Raw genomic sequence first — 17,659 nt, forward strand, 5'->3', positions numbered from 1 at the left:
GATCTGCCTATAAATGGACTAATAGACTAATAAAATTAAGCTCTTATTATTAGCAATAATAACACATCTCTTTTTGCAGGGGGCAGGGCAGGGCAATTGGGGTTAAGTGACTTGCCAAAGGTCACACAGCTAGTGTGTCAAGTGTCTGAGGCCGGATTTGAACTCAGGTCCTCCTGACTCCAGGGCTGCTGCTCTACTCACTGCACCACCCAGCTGCCCCTAATAGTAAGACATCTTTCCCACAAACCTGGCTGTACTTCTATAAAGGGGAGAGCAACTAATGACCCAGCAGGACTCAGGAGAGACAGATAAAGTTTTGAAATGATGACTTAATAGAAACTGGGAAGGACAAAAAGCTGGGGATTCCAAAATGGTGCTGTACTGTGACCTGCTGAGGGTTTGGAGCCTTGAGATTTCCCCTCCTCTCCTGCTGAGATTGAATGATGATACGTCAGGGCTGAGGCAGTCCCAAGGTCCTACTGATTCCTGATTAGGCATCTTTATGTAAGCCATGGTGCCAGACCTCTCCAGAAAAGAGAGCATGTTCAGCCGTTGAACAATAGTTTCCATATTCTGCAAATGCACTGACCTGTGATAGGCACATCGCTCTCTCATTTCTGCCTTGCATAGATTGACCTCAGGCTACAAGTCCAAGGCCAGGCCACAAGTGCAAGACCCAGTTAGACTCACAAGCTTCCATCATTGGGGGTGGGGCAGGGTCAGGAAAGGGAGTGTTGGGAGGACGCTACCACCATTTGCTTGGGGCCATGGGTGTCAGCAATGTTTGTGGATGATTTTGTTGATGTCCCCATCCCTACTATTTTAAATAAATTATTCTTGGTTTCTCTTACGTGATACCATGTTTGTTGTTCAGTTGTGTCTGACTTTTCATGACCCCAAAGATACTGGAGTGGTTTACTATTTCCTTCTACAGCACATTTTATAGATGAGGAAAGTGAGGCAAACAGGGTTAAGTGACTTGCCAAGGGTCACACATCTGAGCATTTGAATTCATATTTGAACTCAGGAATATGAATCTCCCTGACTCCAGGACCAGTGCTTTATCCATTATGCCACCTAGTCGTAGTCAACTGATTGGTCTTTTCAAGGACAAAGAGTCAAAATGAGAATGAGTCATTTGAATCAGAAGCTGAGTAGATCTTGGATCTGAGACATTTGTCACATCCTGATCTACTGGAACCCACCCACCCTCACCGCTCCCCCCTCATACCAAAAGTCTCCATCATTCCTAGCTTTTAGTAGCAAGAGAACCAACAACAAAATAAATTCAAATGTGGGATTTGGGCTCCAGGCTCAGAGGGAATATTTAGGAGTCATTCTATATTGAGGCCTACTCCTCTACTTTCTACTGCTACAATCCTGTGTAGGGAGATTTTATGAGAAGCAAAGAGAGGTCTGAGAATCAAAAGACTTAGGTTTGCCCCTCACTAACTGTGTAATCTTAGACATTTGGCTTAACTGCTCATATATATCTCAGTTCCCTTATCTATAAAATAAGGTAATAAGAATAATAAATTTATGTCATGTGTAAATATGTAATAATAAATTTATATCATGTATATACATCATGTATTACAAATATACTAAATTATATATTGTGTTATATATTATATTATGTATAAATATTAGATTATAAATATAATTAATATCACATAAATATATCAATAAACTTATACTATATAATATAAACACATAATAACAACTTTATATCACATATTATATATAAATATATAATGATAAATTTATGCATGATAAATAACAAAATTTATTATTATATGATAATGAATAGTACCTGACTTACCTATCTTACAAAATTAAGATGAAGATCACTTGTTTCTGAGGGATGGGATTGGGGAGAAGGGGAACCAGACCAATGATTTAGTTAGTATAGAGAACTTCCAGTGAGAAAGTTCTGTCTACCAAAATCAGCATCTGCTCTGCAGCTTATGGCCTTAGAGCACATGGGGGCAGGGGGTGACATGAGAAGTTAAGTGACTAGCCCAAGGTCACACAGCCACTATGTGTCAGATTCAGGCTTTCTATCCAAGTCTTTCTGACTCTAAACCTAAGTATCTGTCTGGCCACTGACACCACGCTGCCTCCTTCCATTTGTAACCATAAAGCAATGGGCTCTGTGCCCAGAGTGATGACTCTGAGGAATGTAAAATCCTCAATCCTCACAGAAAAAAATAAATTATGTTGAGCCCTGGGAGTGGCAGCACCCTCCCCCACTGCCCACCCCCAAACCACCAGTCTTGCTTCAGCCCGCTGCCCATAGCCATCACTCTGGGAATGGAGATGTAGTCTGGCTCCACCCATATCTACTGAAGATAGAGAAAAGAAAGTTCTTACAACCAGAGTGCTTGGCACTGTCAAATGGTTCAGAAACAGATGTGACACGACAGGGGAGGGGGGGAATGACATGAAAGAAGAGGCATTACCTTCTGATTGCTGTAGTGCCCTAAGGACCGTGGGAGCTGCAGCTGACCCTTCTGTGTGTGTGTGTGTGTGTGTGTTTTCTGCACCATTAGAAGTGAGCTCCTTGAGAGGTGGGACTGTCTCCCTCTTCTACTTGGCTCCCCAGTGTTTTGCACAAAGTAAGCAGTAATAATAATAAGATAACGCTCTTTATAATTACCTTCCCATTTGATCCTCACATCCTGGGAAGTAATAGAGATAATGATAGCAATTATTACGATCGCTAACATTTATGTGGCACTTCTCATGTGCCAGGCTCTGTGTCAAGCACTTTACAAATATCTCAACTGATCCTAACAACCACCTTGAGAGGCAGGTGATATTATCCCCATTGGACAGATAAGGAAACTGAGGCTTGCCCAAGGCCACACTGCTAGTAAGCATCTGAGGTGGGATTTGAACTCAGGTCTTCCTGACTCTAGGCTGGTCACTGTACTTAACTAAGGCATAACTAACTAAGGCATAAGAGTGGTCACTGACATATTTTTAAAAGAGTTTTTCAAACATAATGGTTTTCTGGTTAACCTCCATTTAACCAAGAAGTGCGTTGGCCAGAGAAACTCATTTCTCAACCAGTAATTCCTTTTCCCCACCAAGCTAAGCAAGAAATAGCACAGAGAAGAGAATGCAGCTACTATCCTAGCTTCCCCATTTCTCAGAGGTATAGCTTAGGGTACCATCCACCCTTCTACTTCATCAGAATACATTTGTTATCTAACAGAAATTCAAAGGGAAACTGTGGAGGGGAAGGGAGAGTAGGAAAGAAAGTGGAAGCAAAGATAAGAGAAAGGAGGAAGAAGAGGAGAAGAGGAGAAGGCTCAGGTCAGGACTTTTTGACAACACATCATTTCAAACAGCTCATCATAGTAGTGACCATGTGAAACTTCCCATTTGAGAAGGTTAAAACAAAAAGAAGTTAGGACACCATTTTCAGAGCTGCATCCTGAAGAATCCATTAAAAGGAAGTGTTTTGGGCCTCAATGATTGGCCCTGCGATGAAAATCTGCTACAAAGAGAAGAGACAAGATCCCCAAGGTTCAGGCCTTGAGCCACCACCACCCAGCAGCTGGGGGCACTTTGAGATTGCAAACTACCCATTGATATGGGGGCTAAGGAAGGGATTGTCGGGGTATTGGCTAAGGCATGTGGCCACAATGTCATAGCCCTGGTACTTGGAGTCAGAGAAGCCTGGATAAAATCCTGGCTCAGCCACTAATTAGTTGTGGGACCTTGGTCAAGTCATTTCCTCTTTTGGGTATCAATTTCCTTATTTCTTAAATGAGAATGGATCAGTTGATTCTTTCTAGTTCAAACATTCTGTAACTTATATAGAAAAATGGTGTGAGAGAGGAGACAAGAGAAAGGCCCTTGTGATCTGGATGGAATACAAATTGTTGTGCGCAACTCCATGTGGGGTTTTCTTGGCAAAGATGGTTTGTCATTTCCTTCTCCAGCTCATTTTACAGATAAGGAAATTAAGGCAAACAGGGTTAAGTGATTTGCCCAGGGTCACACAGCTAATAAGTGTCAGAGGTCAGATTTGATGAGTCCTGGTCCTGTGCTCTATCCACTGGGCCACCTAGATGCCCTGGAATACAAATGCCTAGAGATTTTCCAGACTGCTAGCAGAATGGGGCTGATGTGGATATGCATTTCACAAAAGCTAAAATAACCTGCGGCTGTGAGCTTTGCAGAGCTGAGATCCCAGCAGCTACCAAGACAGGTCAGTGTAGAACCCTGTCATAGCAGATGGCCAGCAGATGGTAGCAGAGAGCAGCTTGAGGATATCACCAGAAGTCATCGGTGGCACCCTAGCATTTGAAATTTGAGTTGCCTCTAGCCAGATGCACAGTGGTCATATATTCCCCTATGTTTATGCCCCTTCAATGAATGTTTACTGATCATGAGTGTTCGCTTTCCCCACCGAGAATGTGGCACACTGTAGGAGATTATTCCTCTGTATGCATTGGGAATTTTTCTTGACATTTATCTTACCATGCGTGATTAAATGTTCTGAGTTAATGTATCTTGTGGTTGGTCTACCAAAAGATTCAGAACTTTGGGGGCTCATGAACTATGGTTTTGGTAGATGCTGACCTACAAGTTGCCTTAAACTTGGCAAAGCTTTCTGAGAGAGTAGCGGTGGACGCGAAATGGCGGGTATTGTTGAAATGGTCCTCTTTCCTCTCAGGCATGGTTTGCAGTTCTGGAAGGGAATGACACCTAAGTAGGTGCTGTTGGAAAGCCTAGGCATGAAGACAGCTTGTGTTGCTGTTGTTAAGTCCTGTCTGACTCTACATGACCCCTTGGACAGCATGCCAATACTGCCTATGGGGTTTTCTTGGCAGAGATACTGGAGTGGTTGGCCATTTCCTGCTCCAGTGGATTAAGGCAAACAGAGGTCAAGTGACTTGCCCAGGCTCACACAGCTACTAAGTGTCTGAGGCCCGATTTGAGCTCAGGTCTCCTTGACTCTAAGCCCAGTGCTCTAACCCCTGAGCCACCTAGCTGCCTCTAAGGCAAAGAGAAGTTAAGTGACTTGCTCAAGGTCACACAGCTAGTAAGTGTCTGAGGCCAGATTTGAAAGCAGCTTTACACGATCCCTTTTAAACAAATACCCTAAATTCCCTCTCAGGGAGCCCCACAGTTAAAATCAAAACCCTTCTTCTTCCTTACCTGTCTCCAGGCATAGTATCTCTCTGCTTTGATGATCATATCTACGACGAGAGAATGGTTGCTCCTGGATGCTACAGCTAATGCAGTCCTTCCTTGCTGAGAACAAAAAACAACATTGCTGACAGTGGCTGATAGCCACCATTCTTTTCTAAACATACCACTACAAGGATGTCATTGGGGAAGGAGAAATAGTAGGAGACGAGATGGGGGAGAGGGAATTGTTGGGTTGCCTCATAAAAAAAAGAAACAAAAAAAAGTCATAGGACTTCCAAACAGTTCTCCAATCTACCCTGTGGCTAAGAAATTCAACTCAAGGGTATAAACAAAATCACACTGTTTTCTCTCACTTCGCCCCTCCTTCCATAGAGAGTAGACAAGGGCTCGCCTTGTCACTGCTGTTCTCCCTTCCTGACATCTTATTCTGTTGTTTCAAGCAGATCATTGGCTGGCCAAAGGGATCAGCATGGACAGGTCTGATCTTTATATAAATTGTGAACTTTCTCATCTCCCAATGCAACCCTACTTTACGACCTTTCTTCCCCTGCAGAGGTCTCTAGCTTCTACCGTTTTCCCCCAGGAAAAAAAAAAAATCCGAATGCTCCTTGGATACCCAAGGTCCTCCACTACACTGGCTCTCCAGCCTCTCCAAACCTTTTACTACCTCATCCCTAAGCTCATTCACTGGATGCGACACGGAGGCAACACCACAGTGTAGATCCACAGGAAGTGGCTCTGCATCCTGAAAAGGAAGTCATGTGACTGCTCTGTGCCTCAATTTCCCCTTCTGTAAGATGAGAGAGTTGGACGTAACCTTGATAGCCTCCAAGGTCCCTTCTAGCTCTAAATCTTTGATCATATGATCCATTTCCCCCTTAGAACCCTACTTGGGGTCTGACAAATCTTCTGTACTAATGTGAGCAAAGATTTTAACATAGGACTTTATCCCTCAGAAACAACATTTGCATTTTAATAATACCTTATGCTGTGATTGCACACTTAAAACCCATATCAGTTTGCTTACTTTTTCAGGGAAGAAGGAGGGGAAGGAGAATTTGAAACCCAAAATTTTTAAAAATGGATGTTAAAAATTGTAATTGGAAAAAATGAAACATTCAAAAAATACTTAATGCTGGTATAGCGTTTTTTCTTTTTCAATTTAGCTTTCAGGCCAATAGAGGTTTTTATATTTGTTCTGGGAGGTAATAGGGAGCCACTGGATTTACTGAGGAGGGGGGAAGGAAGTTGGGGTGACATGGTTAGACCTACAACTTAGGAGAATCACTTAGACCAGGGTGATCCAAAATGCGGCCAGCAGTATGATTTATGCTGCTAGCCTACAAGCATAGGAATTTACGTAAATGCTTTAGCAAATGAAGCCGAGCTAACGCAGAACTCTCACTAAATGGCAAATCAAAATATATTGTCTATCGTTTCAATAAAAACCCAAGATTGGACAGCCCTGACTTAGACAGTTGAGTAAAGGATGGATTGAAGTAGCTAGAGATCTGGGTCAGAGAGACCAATTAGAAGGCAGTAGCCCAGGTGATGAGGGCCTATACAAAGGTAGTGATTGTGTGAGCAGAGAGAAAGGGATATATAGAAGGATTACTGAGAAGGAGAAAATAAGAGTGACTGTCTTATCAGGTATCAGCTGTCAGGTTGCCCTAGTCTAGAGATATTTCCACTGCACAATACTGCCTCTTAACCTAGTAGAAAAACATGGAAATCTCGGGGACCAGAACAGCCCACAAAGGAAACAGTTTTGCTTGCTTTTGTTGTATTTCTTTATTGGGGGTGGGGGGATGTTAATGGGGATTTCCTGGTTCTTCTATCTTACCAAGTAAGGTGCTGTCTGTTCTGTCTGCACGTTCCAAAGGCCAGTGCCAAGATGGAGCTGTTCATTTCAGAGCACAATTGGCCAAAGTGCTGAGATATGGGAATATCAGGATAATTAAAATATATGGCTGGAGGTGTCCAAATCCAGAACCCCACTCTGCCAGCACTGTGGTCCTGAGGGCCTTGAGAAACTGTGTCCCTATCTCTATCATCCCTGAATGCATCTGGAGACTCACTAGAAGTACAATTCCCACGGGCATCAGCATTGGCTATTTTCCATGTATTGAGAGTCTTAGATGAGCCTGAAAATTAGGGCTGAAAGCAATCAGCCTCTAATCAGGGGCACAGTAATTGGATTACAAAGTACTGCTACTCTGAGGCCTTTCTACAAGCCCCTAATCTCTGCCATCTGAGTGCTGGCTTTCAACACCATTCACAATCATGGCAATTAGTCTATTAGGAGAGCAGCATGCTGGGAGCCAGAGGTTTTTTTGCTCTTAGGAGAGCATTTTCCTTAGGAGTATATGCTTGAATGGGAGTCTGAAACCCGTGGTACTGGTATCATCATTAAGCCTGTGATTCTCTCCAGCCGTTAAACTTCAGGAAGAGAGGAGAGCCATACCAGGTCATAGCTCTAGCATCTTTTTCTTTTTTCTATCCATTATCAATGTGCCAGCTCCCGAGAAGCATCACTTACCTAGAATGGGCAAAATGTGAATGCTAGAAGAGGAAAACTGTGAAGCAATTTTCATGCGTGATCTCATTTGATCTCAGAGGCAGCCCTGTGAGGTAAGTACTATGGGTTCAATTATTAGCCCCACTTTACAGCTGAGGAAACAGCCTCAGAGTTTCAATGACTTGCTCCTTGTACACAGCTTTTATGAGGGGCAGGATTTTAATGCTCATCTTCACTCTTTTCACTGCACCTGATATAGCTTGACTTTAAAGAAAAGGCAGTAGGGAGGATGGGGAGTGTTTCCAAATTATTTACTATATCACCTGAGGGGACACAAACCATCTAAGGTCCAAAATCTCCTCCTCAGTATTGTCCATTATTACCTGCTTCACCTAGGGATGTTGGGAAATTTTGGGTAGTGTGGGTCCAACTCATGAGATCTTTCAGGTGAAATCTTTCAGGCACAGAGTGACCTGACTTTGATTCTTAGCCTCAATGCCAGGCTGAGCTACATTTCCTGGGCCTTTGCAAGCAGCCTATGTGTTTTCCCTCTCTCCCCAAGCCAGGATTTTTTGGCTAGTTCAAGAAATAAATTAAAATTAAAACGACAACAAAACCACATTCCTTCAGATCTGACTAGTGCAAAAATGATAGTATCTGAAATGGGTGGGGTTGAAGTTTACCTTTGCCCAATGAAAAAGAGGCTTTCCAACAACAAAATGTAAAATTTTTTAAAAATTGCTATTTAATTGTAACAATCAAACTTGGCCCCAAGTAGATGGGGTGGGGGTGGGGGGTAAATGTACTTCCTTCTGCAGAGGTGGGGAATTATGGGTGTGGGACATTGCATATTCTGTCAGAGGTGGTTGACTGTTAAAAATTTCATCCTTTTTTACAAAAGATGGTTGTTGGGGAAGAGAGAAGAAAAATATACTCAGAATTGAAGGTGATGTCAAAACAAAAGAAGCAAATAACAATTAAAGAGAGGGACGGGGTGCCTAAGCAAACAAATACCTTCAACAAGACTGGGATAAGGTGATTCCTCGGCCTCCTTAGAGGCGGGGAGTAAAGAACCTTTCTAATACCTTCTATACCCTGTGGACTAACAATAAGTTGTGAATAATTTGTGCTTTAATGTTCATTTGGAGACTGGTTTAAAGTAATACTAGTTATTGTATATACTTGGAAAATATAAAATGGTATTTCTCCTTTTTTAAAAAATATTGTATCTTTTTTAAAGTACAATTCAGACTTAACTTATTTGGCTTTCACAATGACCCCTCAAGTTTGAAATTTCACTTCGGGTAGGTGTTCACACATATGCAGATGTGCTAACGCTGAATCCAGAGCAGCAGCAGTCATTTAGACAGTTACCTTGTCCACAATCTTCAGATCACAGCCTGCCTTCAACAGGGTGTCCACCAATTCCACGTTTCCAAGATCCGCTGCTAGGTGCAGAGGGGTTTGCTGCTTCTGCAACAATCATTTTGTTGGTCAATGATGTCCGATTCTTCATGGCCCCATTTGGGGTTTTCCTAGCAAAGACACTGGCGTGGTTTGCCATTAATGTCTTTCTTCAGCTCATTTTACAAATGAGGAAATTGAGGCAAACGGGGTTAAGTGACATGACCAGGGTCACACAGCTATTAAGTGTAGGAGGCCAAATTTGTACTCACATCTTCCTGACTCTAGGCCCGGTGCTCTAACCACTGAACCACTAGCTATGGAACAATAATAGCTGACATCTATGCCTCAAGTTTTGCAAAGCATATTAAATGTATTTTCTTATTTGATTTGATCCTTACAACTCCGTGAGGTTGGTGCTCTTACTCTTCCCACTTTGTAGATGAAGATGCTGCCGTTATGAGGTTAAGTGACTTGTCCAGGGTCAAACATCTCTAGTAAGTGTCTGAGGTAAAATTCAAACCTAGGTCTTCTTGACTTCAATACTGTAATTCTATCTCCTATACTGCATTTATAAAGCCTTTTAAGGCCTGCAAAACACTATGTACACCTGCTCATTTGAGTAGATACAAGTATTGAGTAATACACCTATCTACAAAGGTCCTAAGTTCCATTCAATATTCAAGAGAGACACAAGGAAGGTCACAATACTTAGCCTCGAAGGTAAAGGCAAAAGGACTCCTTGCTTTTCAAAGCTGGAAGGAGCAGTAGAGGTAATAACTTATTTAGTCCTGACAACTGCCATCCCAATTTTTTTTCCCAAATGAGGCATCTGATTTCTAGTGACTTGCCCAAAGTCACATGGTCAATACTAATAGTTCACATTTCTAAAGCACTTTAAGCGTTACAAAATATTTTTCTACTTTGTTGGGGGCAGAACTGGCCCTAGAACCAAAGTGTGAGTCCTGCTACCTTGCGCTGGACTCCCTTTCTACTTAGATCGTTGGTTTGTTCAACGTGCAAAATCCAAACTTCACAGAACAAATCCCTTTAATAAAAGGATTTATTCTGTAAAACTTGTACTCAGTCAAAAGGCTGCACCCGAGGACCTAGAAGGCCACACATGGCCTCAAGGCCCAAAGGTTCCCCAACCTTGATTCTAGTCCAAGCTCATCATTTTGTACATTACGGAACCGAGGCCCAGAAAGATTGTCATTTGACCAAGTTCGCACAGCAAGTTAATGCTGTTCTGAGGTATGAAAGTATGTGGGTGACTGTTCCAACATTCAACAAATGCACAGATTAGATGAATCAAAGAATAGAAACTAGCATTTTAAAGTTTGAGGTAGCTGGGTGGTACAGTGGATAACTCTTAGGAGCTACATGACCCTGGCCAAGTCACTTACCCTCTGCCTCAAATGAGTTTCCTTATCCATAAAATTGTAATAATGATAGCACTGAGCCAGGTTTGTTGTGAGGATAAAAGGAAATGATTTTTGGGAAATGCTTTGCAAACTTTGAAGCGCTAGCTGTTCTATTATACATCTATATCTCATTTGACCTTCACGGCAACCCTGAAGTAGCTATTCAAATATTCAAATTCAGCACTAATCTGAAACTTTAAAATCTCCAACTCAATTTTCTATTTACAGTGGTTTGAGGAGCACATAACTTTCATTTAAATTAAGAGATATTTAGATGGACTTGGAACTTGGTGAATGACCAGAAACAAATACCTCTTATTGATTACCTGTTGACTTGGAAGTTTTCTGATGCTTTATTTGTATAAAAAGTTCCAGGGACATAGTTTCTGGGTAATTAATCGTTTTACTAATCATGCTAGTGTATAATTAATAAAAGTGATACTCTGGAATACCAAAGACCCCTCATGGAGCCCACTCAATGTTTATATACCCTTGGGAGAGTGGGTGTTCCTGAGGATGGGAATGACTATGATTGGTCAACAAGTAATAAGAGAGAATGAATATTCTAATGAGAGGTGGATTTATTAATAAGGGGCTGGGAGACTTGACTTTGATCCTGTCATTTACTTCCAAACCACTCCTAGCCTTGAGCAATCTAATCAAAGAACTTATCCCCACCTAAACCTGAGTAGACACAGTACCTTCCCCACCTGGGTGGGGTCTGAACCAGATGGACCAGAAAGTTAATTCGATCTCATTATCAGTAATGTCTTTCAGATGCTGGCTTGGCCTAGTAGAGAATAAGGTCTCGGAAAGAGATAAATCCTGTGTCTCCCTAATATTAACAATTGGTTATTTCATAATCATTTCTCTCAGTTGCTTAATATTTTTTATCAATTAATTTTTTTTCTAAGACATCTTACTTTTATTTAAAAAAAGCTAATATGCAGAATATAAAAGGCACAATTATTTACAACAATACAGTAAACAGGCTGGTTTTCAGTGGGGTCAGTAATGTGTTAGAAAAACAAACCAGGATACTCTAGGATCCCATGGTGGGAGGACAACCGGGGCAGAGGGAGTTGGAGGGAAACCTCAAATATCTCCCAACAATGTCTCTTTAAATAAATATTCCTTTGGGGCTAAAGTTTTGAGCTATATTTAAACACCATTGGGTTCCAACACTAGGGACCATATAGGGATAGGGGTAGGGGATATCAAGGCTATTATTTCTTTCTTCGAGAGGCCAGGAGGTGCAAGAATCTGTTGACCTATCCAGGCTCTGATCTCGCAATGAGAAGAGAGAGGAAACCCAACCCTGATCCTGGCCCTAGGCTTGCTCATTGGCTTGATCCTAACTGCCCCTCTAGCCTAGGCTGATCCACTATGGAAAACTCCTTGCTTGAGTTTCATTTTGTTCAAACTTGGATCTGACTTTAATAACCCAGGCCCTTCCTATGCCCTGCCTTCCACCACCCCACCACAGTGGCACAGAGCACTAAGCCTGGAGTCAGAAAGACTCATCTACATGAGTTCAAATCCCACCCCAGACCCTTACTACCTATGTGACCCTGGGCAAGTCACTTCACCCTGTTTGCCTCAGTTTCCTCATCTGTAAAATGAGCTGCAGAAAGAAATGCCAAACTATCCCAGTACTTCTGCCAAAAAAAAAAAACCCAAATGGCATCACCAAGAGTTGGACACAATTGAAATGACTTAACAACAACAACTCATCAAGTTTTCAGATGATCTAAGGCTAGGAGGAAGGGCTAACTAACTCTGGATGACAGTCAAGATGCAAAGAGATGTCAACCAGTGAGGGCACAGGAATGCGATTCACAGCTTAATTTCAGTCCCAGATCTCCCACAGACTAGCCAAACAGTATGGGGACAAGCAGATCACTTAATCTCTCTGGGGTTCAGTGTGCTCATCTATAAAATGAAGGCTTTAAACTAGAAGACGTCGAAGGTTTCTCCAAGCCCTAAGGTTCTTTGGCTCTAAATCATTATTTATTATTCTGTCTCAGCATTTCCAGATGGAGCCAGTGATAGATTGATCTTATGAAGGGTTTGCTGCTTCTTTAGTTAATTGAATCCATGTAATTTTTCTATTTTGTGTGGCCTTTCTATCTTCAGGCTAAAGGAAGACACATTAATGACTTCAAGACAGAAATAAAGCTTCCTTCTTGTGGAAAGGGGCCCCCTGCCAAGGACAGTGCATCAGACTTGGGGAATGGCTCTTGATTTAGAGACTCTTCTAGCAATAGGTCTAAGCCATTGTTTTTCTATCAAAATATCTGGACGTGTCAAATGTGAATATTTGAATAATACACTGGCTGCCATCCATCTGCCAGAGGAAGCTTGAGCTGTGTGTGTGGGAGAGGGGGAGGATGAAGAATGCGTACATCCTTCTGAAGAGCTGGCCCTCATCCTTCAAGACACCTTGACCTTCACTGGAAACAACATGCAAACCAACACAGATTTTGTATGAAGATAAGGAAACAACACCAGTGGGTTCTGCCTGACTTTGCTTACCTGATTTAAGGCATCAACATTGTGCTTAGCCCCCAATAAGTTGTTCACTACTGTGACATGGTTGTTGGCAACGGCTAAGTGAAGAGGGGAATCCTGCTGCAGAGAGATAGAAGCCACTTCAGAATGTGGGTATTCCCCCTTAACTGTATTACTCATATGCTACTGCAATGTGGTACAAGGAATTGGCATCGGACTCAGAAGCTGTGGGTTCAAAGCTCAGTTCTTCCACTTACTAGCTAGGTGACCTTGGAAAATTTAGAGGATCATAGATCTGGCACTGGATGGACCACAGAGGCCTTCTAGTCCAACCCTCTTATTGAGAGGAGCACGACATAGTAAATAGAGAAGTGACCTTGGACTCGGGAAGATCTGGGTCACATCCCTTACATCCTGGCTGTGTGGCAATGGGGAAGTAACTTAACATCTCTGCTCTCAAGGCCAGAAGTATTGAATATCAGTCAGGTGGGAGGGAAACTTTAAAATGAAATTAGGGAATAGTTAACAAAATAAATAAAAATACAAAAGGCATAGATAATATTACATTTAAAAACTAAGTCAATATGCAGCTGACAGGGATACTTTTGTACAGTTTAGTGGCCTCCACATCCATCTGAATTTAACTCCCCTGCTCTAGGCAACTCACTCAATCTCAAAGTGGTGAAGAAATGATTGCATTAATAAAGGGAGTTTTCTCTTCCAGGAGGATTTTTTTTACCAAAGAAATTAGATTCTCTGCTGGCCTCCCTTCTCCTGAAATAAATTCCTTTATATTTTTATATTTTACATCTGTTTTCTGTACCCATGTTGTACATGGGAACCACCAGAGAACGGAAGCCTCTTAAGGGCAGAGACTGTTGTTTTGTTTTTGTATCACTAGCACCTGGCATATATAGAAGGCGCTTAAGAAGTTCTTGTTGATGCAACTGGGAAATAACATATACAGGCAATGGGATGTAGAAATCTATCTTGCCCTACAAGAAGGTAGGGAGGGAAGGGGATAATGGGGGGGGGGGTGATAGAAGGGAGTACAGACTGGGGGAAGGGCAATCAGAATGCATGCCGTCTTGGGATGGGGGAAGGGGAGAGACAGGGAGAAAATTTGGAACTCAAAATCTTATGGAAATGAATGTTGAAAACTAAAAATAAATAAATATTTTTGTTAAAAAGTGCTACAGGTCCGTGGGTCCATATGTTTGCCAGTGGTCTTTCCAGGAGTAGTCTGATTTGGTATATAGTTTTGATGAAATTTAGCATAAGAGAATCTAATCTGATTGGATTAGTCCCCCACCCCACCATTTGGAGAAGTATGGCTATACTCTCTGGATTCATTAAAAAGCAATAAACTATTTCTTATGTGGTTTAAAAAAAAAGTTCTTGTTCAGTTGAATTGAATTTCTCTTGGAACCCATAGCCATTTCTAAAGTACCCTTGCCAAGGTCCAGCTCCAAAGTATTGCTCAAGAGTTTTACCAGTGGCTCCTTCCTAGCACTCTCTCTACCACTACCAGCACCTAACCCATTTTCTCTTCCCTCTTCTAGCCCTCAGCTTTCCTACTCCTACTCTCACCACCATCAATTCTCGCTCCCTTAGTCAATACCAGACCATAATGCCTCTTGGGGGACACAAGGCAAAACAAAGGGGAGTGCTAGGAGTGGGAGAGGGGAGTTGAGAAGTGAGTCTGAACCAAGACTCAAAGCTAGATCTTCTGACTCCAGGTTTTGAAATGTCATTGAATACTACAACTGCCCAACTGACATGGTGGCTAGAATGCTTCTACAAATCAGAAAGTTCTTTGGACTGAACAGAGAAAATTTCAAGCCAGTTCCAATGAAAACTTGTCCTCCAAAACAGCCAAACCCAGTTCAAGTCACACCCTCAGTCTGGAATTATCAGAACATATAGTAACAGATAATCACAATCAGAATGAGTAATATTCTCAGGGAAGAAAATAGAGTAAAAACATGTGAAAGGATTTTCCTGGTCTAGTTCCAACACAGAAGGTCACTGTCAAAATGTTTGCTTTGGGTGTGTTGGGTCTTTTTGAAGGCAATATGAAATTCCAGAAACCCAAGTTAGAATAGTTGATCGAATTTTAAAAAAAAATAGATAACTTTACAGAAGAAATGAATGATAATTTTTCATAGTGTAGCTATGCGTATAGATACCCTAATAAATATAGTAGCTTCCTCATCTTCCCAGACAAATCTAATATGAGTGATGACATCTCAGGCATATGTTAAAGTTTTATTGTTGTAAACATTAAAATGTAAAATATACAGGCTTATTTTTCATCTGCATTAGAACTTGACCCACCCCTTCCTAAAAAGTAAAAAACCCAATTATTTCTAAAGAATAGTCTCTACCTTAAATAAATCTATCTTCTTCAAATGTAACAATCTATCCAAAAACTAGTAACTACCCAGCCAGAGTCAACCAGCCACAGCAAAGCATGTTGGCCATTATGACCCACCAGATGATAAATTACTGGCTGTTACTCACCTCAGCCTTCTGGTCCAGAACAATGTCTTCACTGAGAAGAAAAGTGACAAGGGGTATGTGCCCATTCTGGGTTGCTATTTGCAAAGCAGTAAAGTTGTTCTAAGAGAAAAACAGAAGGTAGGGGGAGGGGAAAGAGCTTTCAGGTTAGAATCATAATGGGGCTTTTAATAGTCAAGGATCTGTAATTTCAATTGTGGATGGAAACTTCATACCTTATTAAGCATCATGATCATAGCTAATATTTGTACAGTGCTTCAAGTTTACAGATTGTTTTACTCTATAGACTGAGTTTCATGGGCCAAGAAAAAATAAATTATAACCAGGTGGCTAGCCTTCTGAATTTAATGAAGTCCATTGGTGGGCCAAAATGGCAGGGCTTCCACCTGGGTATGACCCACCAACCTGGCATTTCTCTGGCATGGCCTTCAAGAACCCAAGGTCACATCCATGCCAGATGAGCTATAGGAAATATGTTAGTGGAAAATTCAGAATGGTTCTAATTATTTAAACAATAGGTATTTCTGATTGTCCACCATTCATAGAGCTGTGGCACAAATGAATACATTTTCCCCAAGGTGCCAATGAAGTGGAAGCACAATTTTTCATTCACCCAGGGATAGAAATGAACATCTGGCTTTAATTCCCACACAAGTCCCCTTCACTTCAGCCAAATTATTTTACTTGATGCACCTCAAACTCTGTAGCCCTGAAAAATACCCTTCCTAGTCCTCTTCTGGGCAGCTAGGTGGCTCAGTAGATAGAGCACGAGACCTGGAGTCAGAAAGACCTGAGTTCAAATCTTGCCTCAGACATTTAGTAGCTACGTGACCATGGGCAAGTCACTTCACCCTGTCTGACTCAGTTTCCTCATTTATAAAAGGAGCTGAAGAAGGAAATGGCAAACAACTCCGGTATCTTTGCCTAGAAAACCCCAAAGGGAGTCGTGAAGAGTCAGTCACGACTGAAACAGCTGAATAACAAAGTCCTCTTCTAAATTCCTCCCATTCTTCAAGATCCAGGTTAAAACCTGCTTTCTCCTTGTAGCCTTCTCCTTTTAGCCCAGTCAAAAGTGAATTCTCTTCTGAACTCCTATGGGCATCATTGTCTGTGTCATTTATAGTCACACACTGCCGTCAGTTCTTACTTCATGTGGTAGGAGCAATATCTGCTCATCTGATTGGGGCCCAGAGAAGTTAGGATGGTCCCTGAGGCCTAAAAAGACAAACTAACCTCAAAACTTAATTGTTCCTGAGAACTAAGCTGTTTAGGCAGTTTCCTGATCTTCTAGGGCATAAAAGCCCACTGCTGGAAAAGCTGGCAATTCTCCAGCTTGACAGACACTCTTTTGTGAGCCTTCTGGCTAGGTTCACCATCAAAGCGAAAGTGGAGCTGAAGGGAGCTGTATCCATAAGATAGGAAGGTTGGGGGAGGGTGGAGGTGGAGTAAACATGAATTACTCTCATGTTATGAGTCAGGCACAGTGCTAAGTGCTTTTTTTTTTGTTTGATCCTTACAACAATCCTGTGAGGTAGATGCTATTTTCCCACTTTTACAGCTGTAGAAACTGAGGCAGACAGAGATTAAGTGACTTGCCCAGAGTCACATAGGTAGTGTCCAAGACCAGATTTGAACCCAGGTCTTCCTGACTCTAAGCCGATCACTTGGTCTATCTACTACTGTTGAGGAAGTTTCTTTTGTGAAATGTTATATACTCTACTACATATGTCTCATTTTATTCTAGACCTGAGCCGTAGGCATGATCTACACTACATCAAGCCCAGCCCAGATGATTTAATAATGTAAATATAGTCCTGCCCAAGGCAGACAACATCTGGAGTATTATGTACAGTTTGGGTCCATATTTTAGGGGGAAAATTGACAAGAGCATTTCCAGAGAATAGTGACCAGGATGGTAAGAGGCTGCAAATTGTGCCAAACAAGTCAGTTAAAGGAAGCAGGGTAATTTAGAATAGAAGAGAGGGCTTATTGAGGTTGGCACAACTGTTTGTAAGTATTTCAAAAGTTCTCTTGTGGGAGAGCGATTGAAGTTCTTTTGATTAGCACATTTGAAAAGCACTAAATTCTTTTCATTAGGAAAAAGGGGAAGAAG

General features: G+C 41.8%; 1 protein-coding gene across 1 annotated transcript in view; it reads right to left on the minus strand.

Moving 5' to 3' along the window:
• Nucleotides 1-17,659, minus strand: part of ANKDD1B (ankyrin repeat and death domain containing 1B) — a 70,985-nt gene that overhangs the window by 11,865 nt on the left and 41,461 nt on the right. The window contains exons 9-12 of the mRNA XM_036742293.1: nucleotides 15,550-15,648; nucleotides 13,051-13,146; nucleotides 9,062-9,160; nucleotides 5,176-5,271 (exon numbers count right to left, since the gene is read on the minus strand). Coding sequence (XP_036598188.1) covers nucleotides 5,176-5,271; nucleotides 9,062-9,160; nucleotides 13,051-13,146; nucleotides 15,550-15,648 — 390 coding nt within the window. The remainder of the gene's footprint in view (nucleotides 1-5,175; nucleotides 5,272-9,061; nucleotides 9,161-13,050; nucleotides 13,147-15,549; nucleotides 15,649-17,659) is intronic.

This window comes from Trichosurus vulpecula, chromosome 1, assembly GCF_011100635.1.
Source record: "Trichosurus vulpecula isolate mTriVul1 chromosome 1, mTriVul1.pri, whole genome shotgun sequence".
Classification (NCBI taxonomy): domain Eukaryota; kingdom Metazoa; phylum Chordata; class Mammalia; order Diprotodontia; family Phalangeridae; genus Trichosurus; species Trichosurus vulpecula.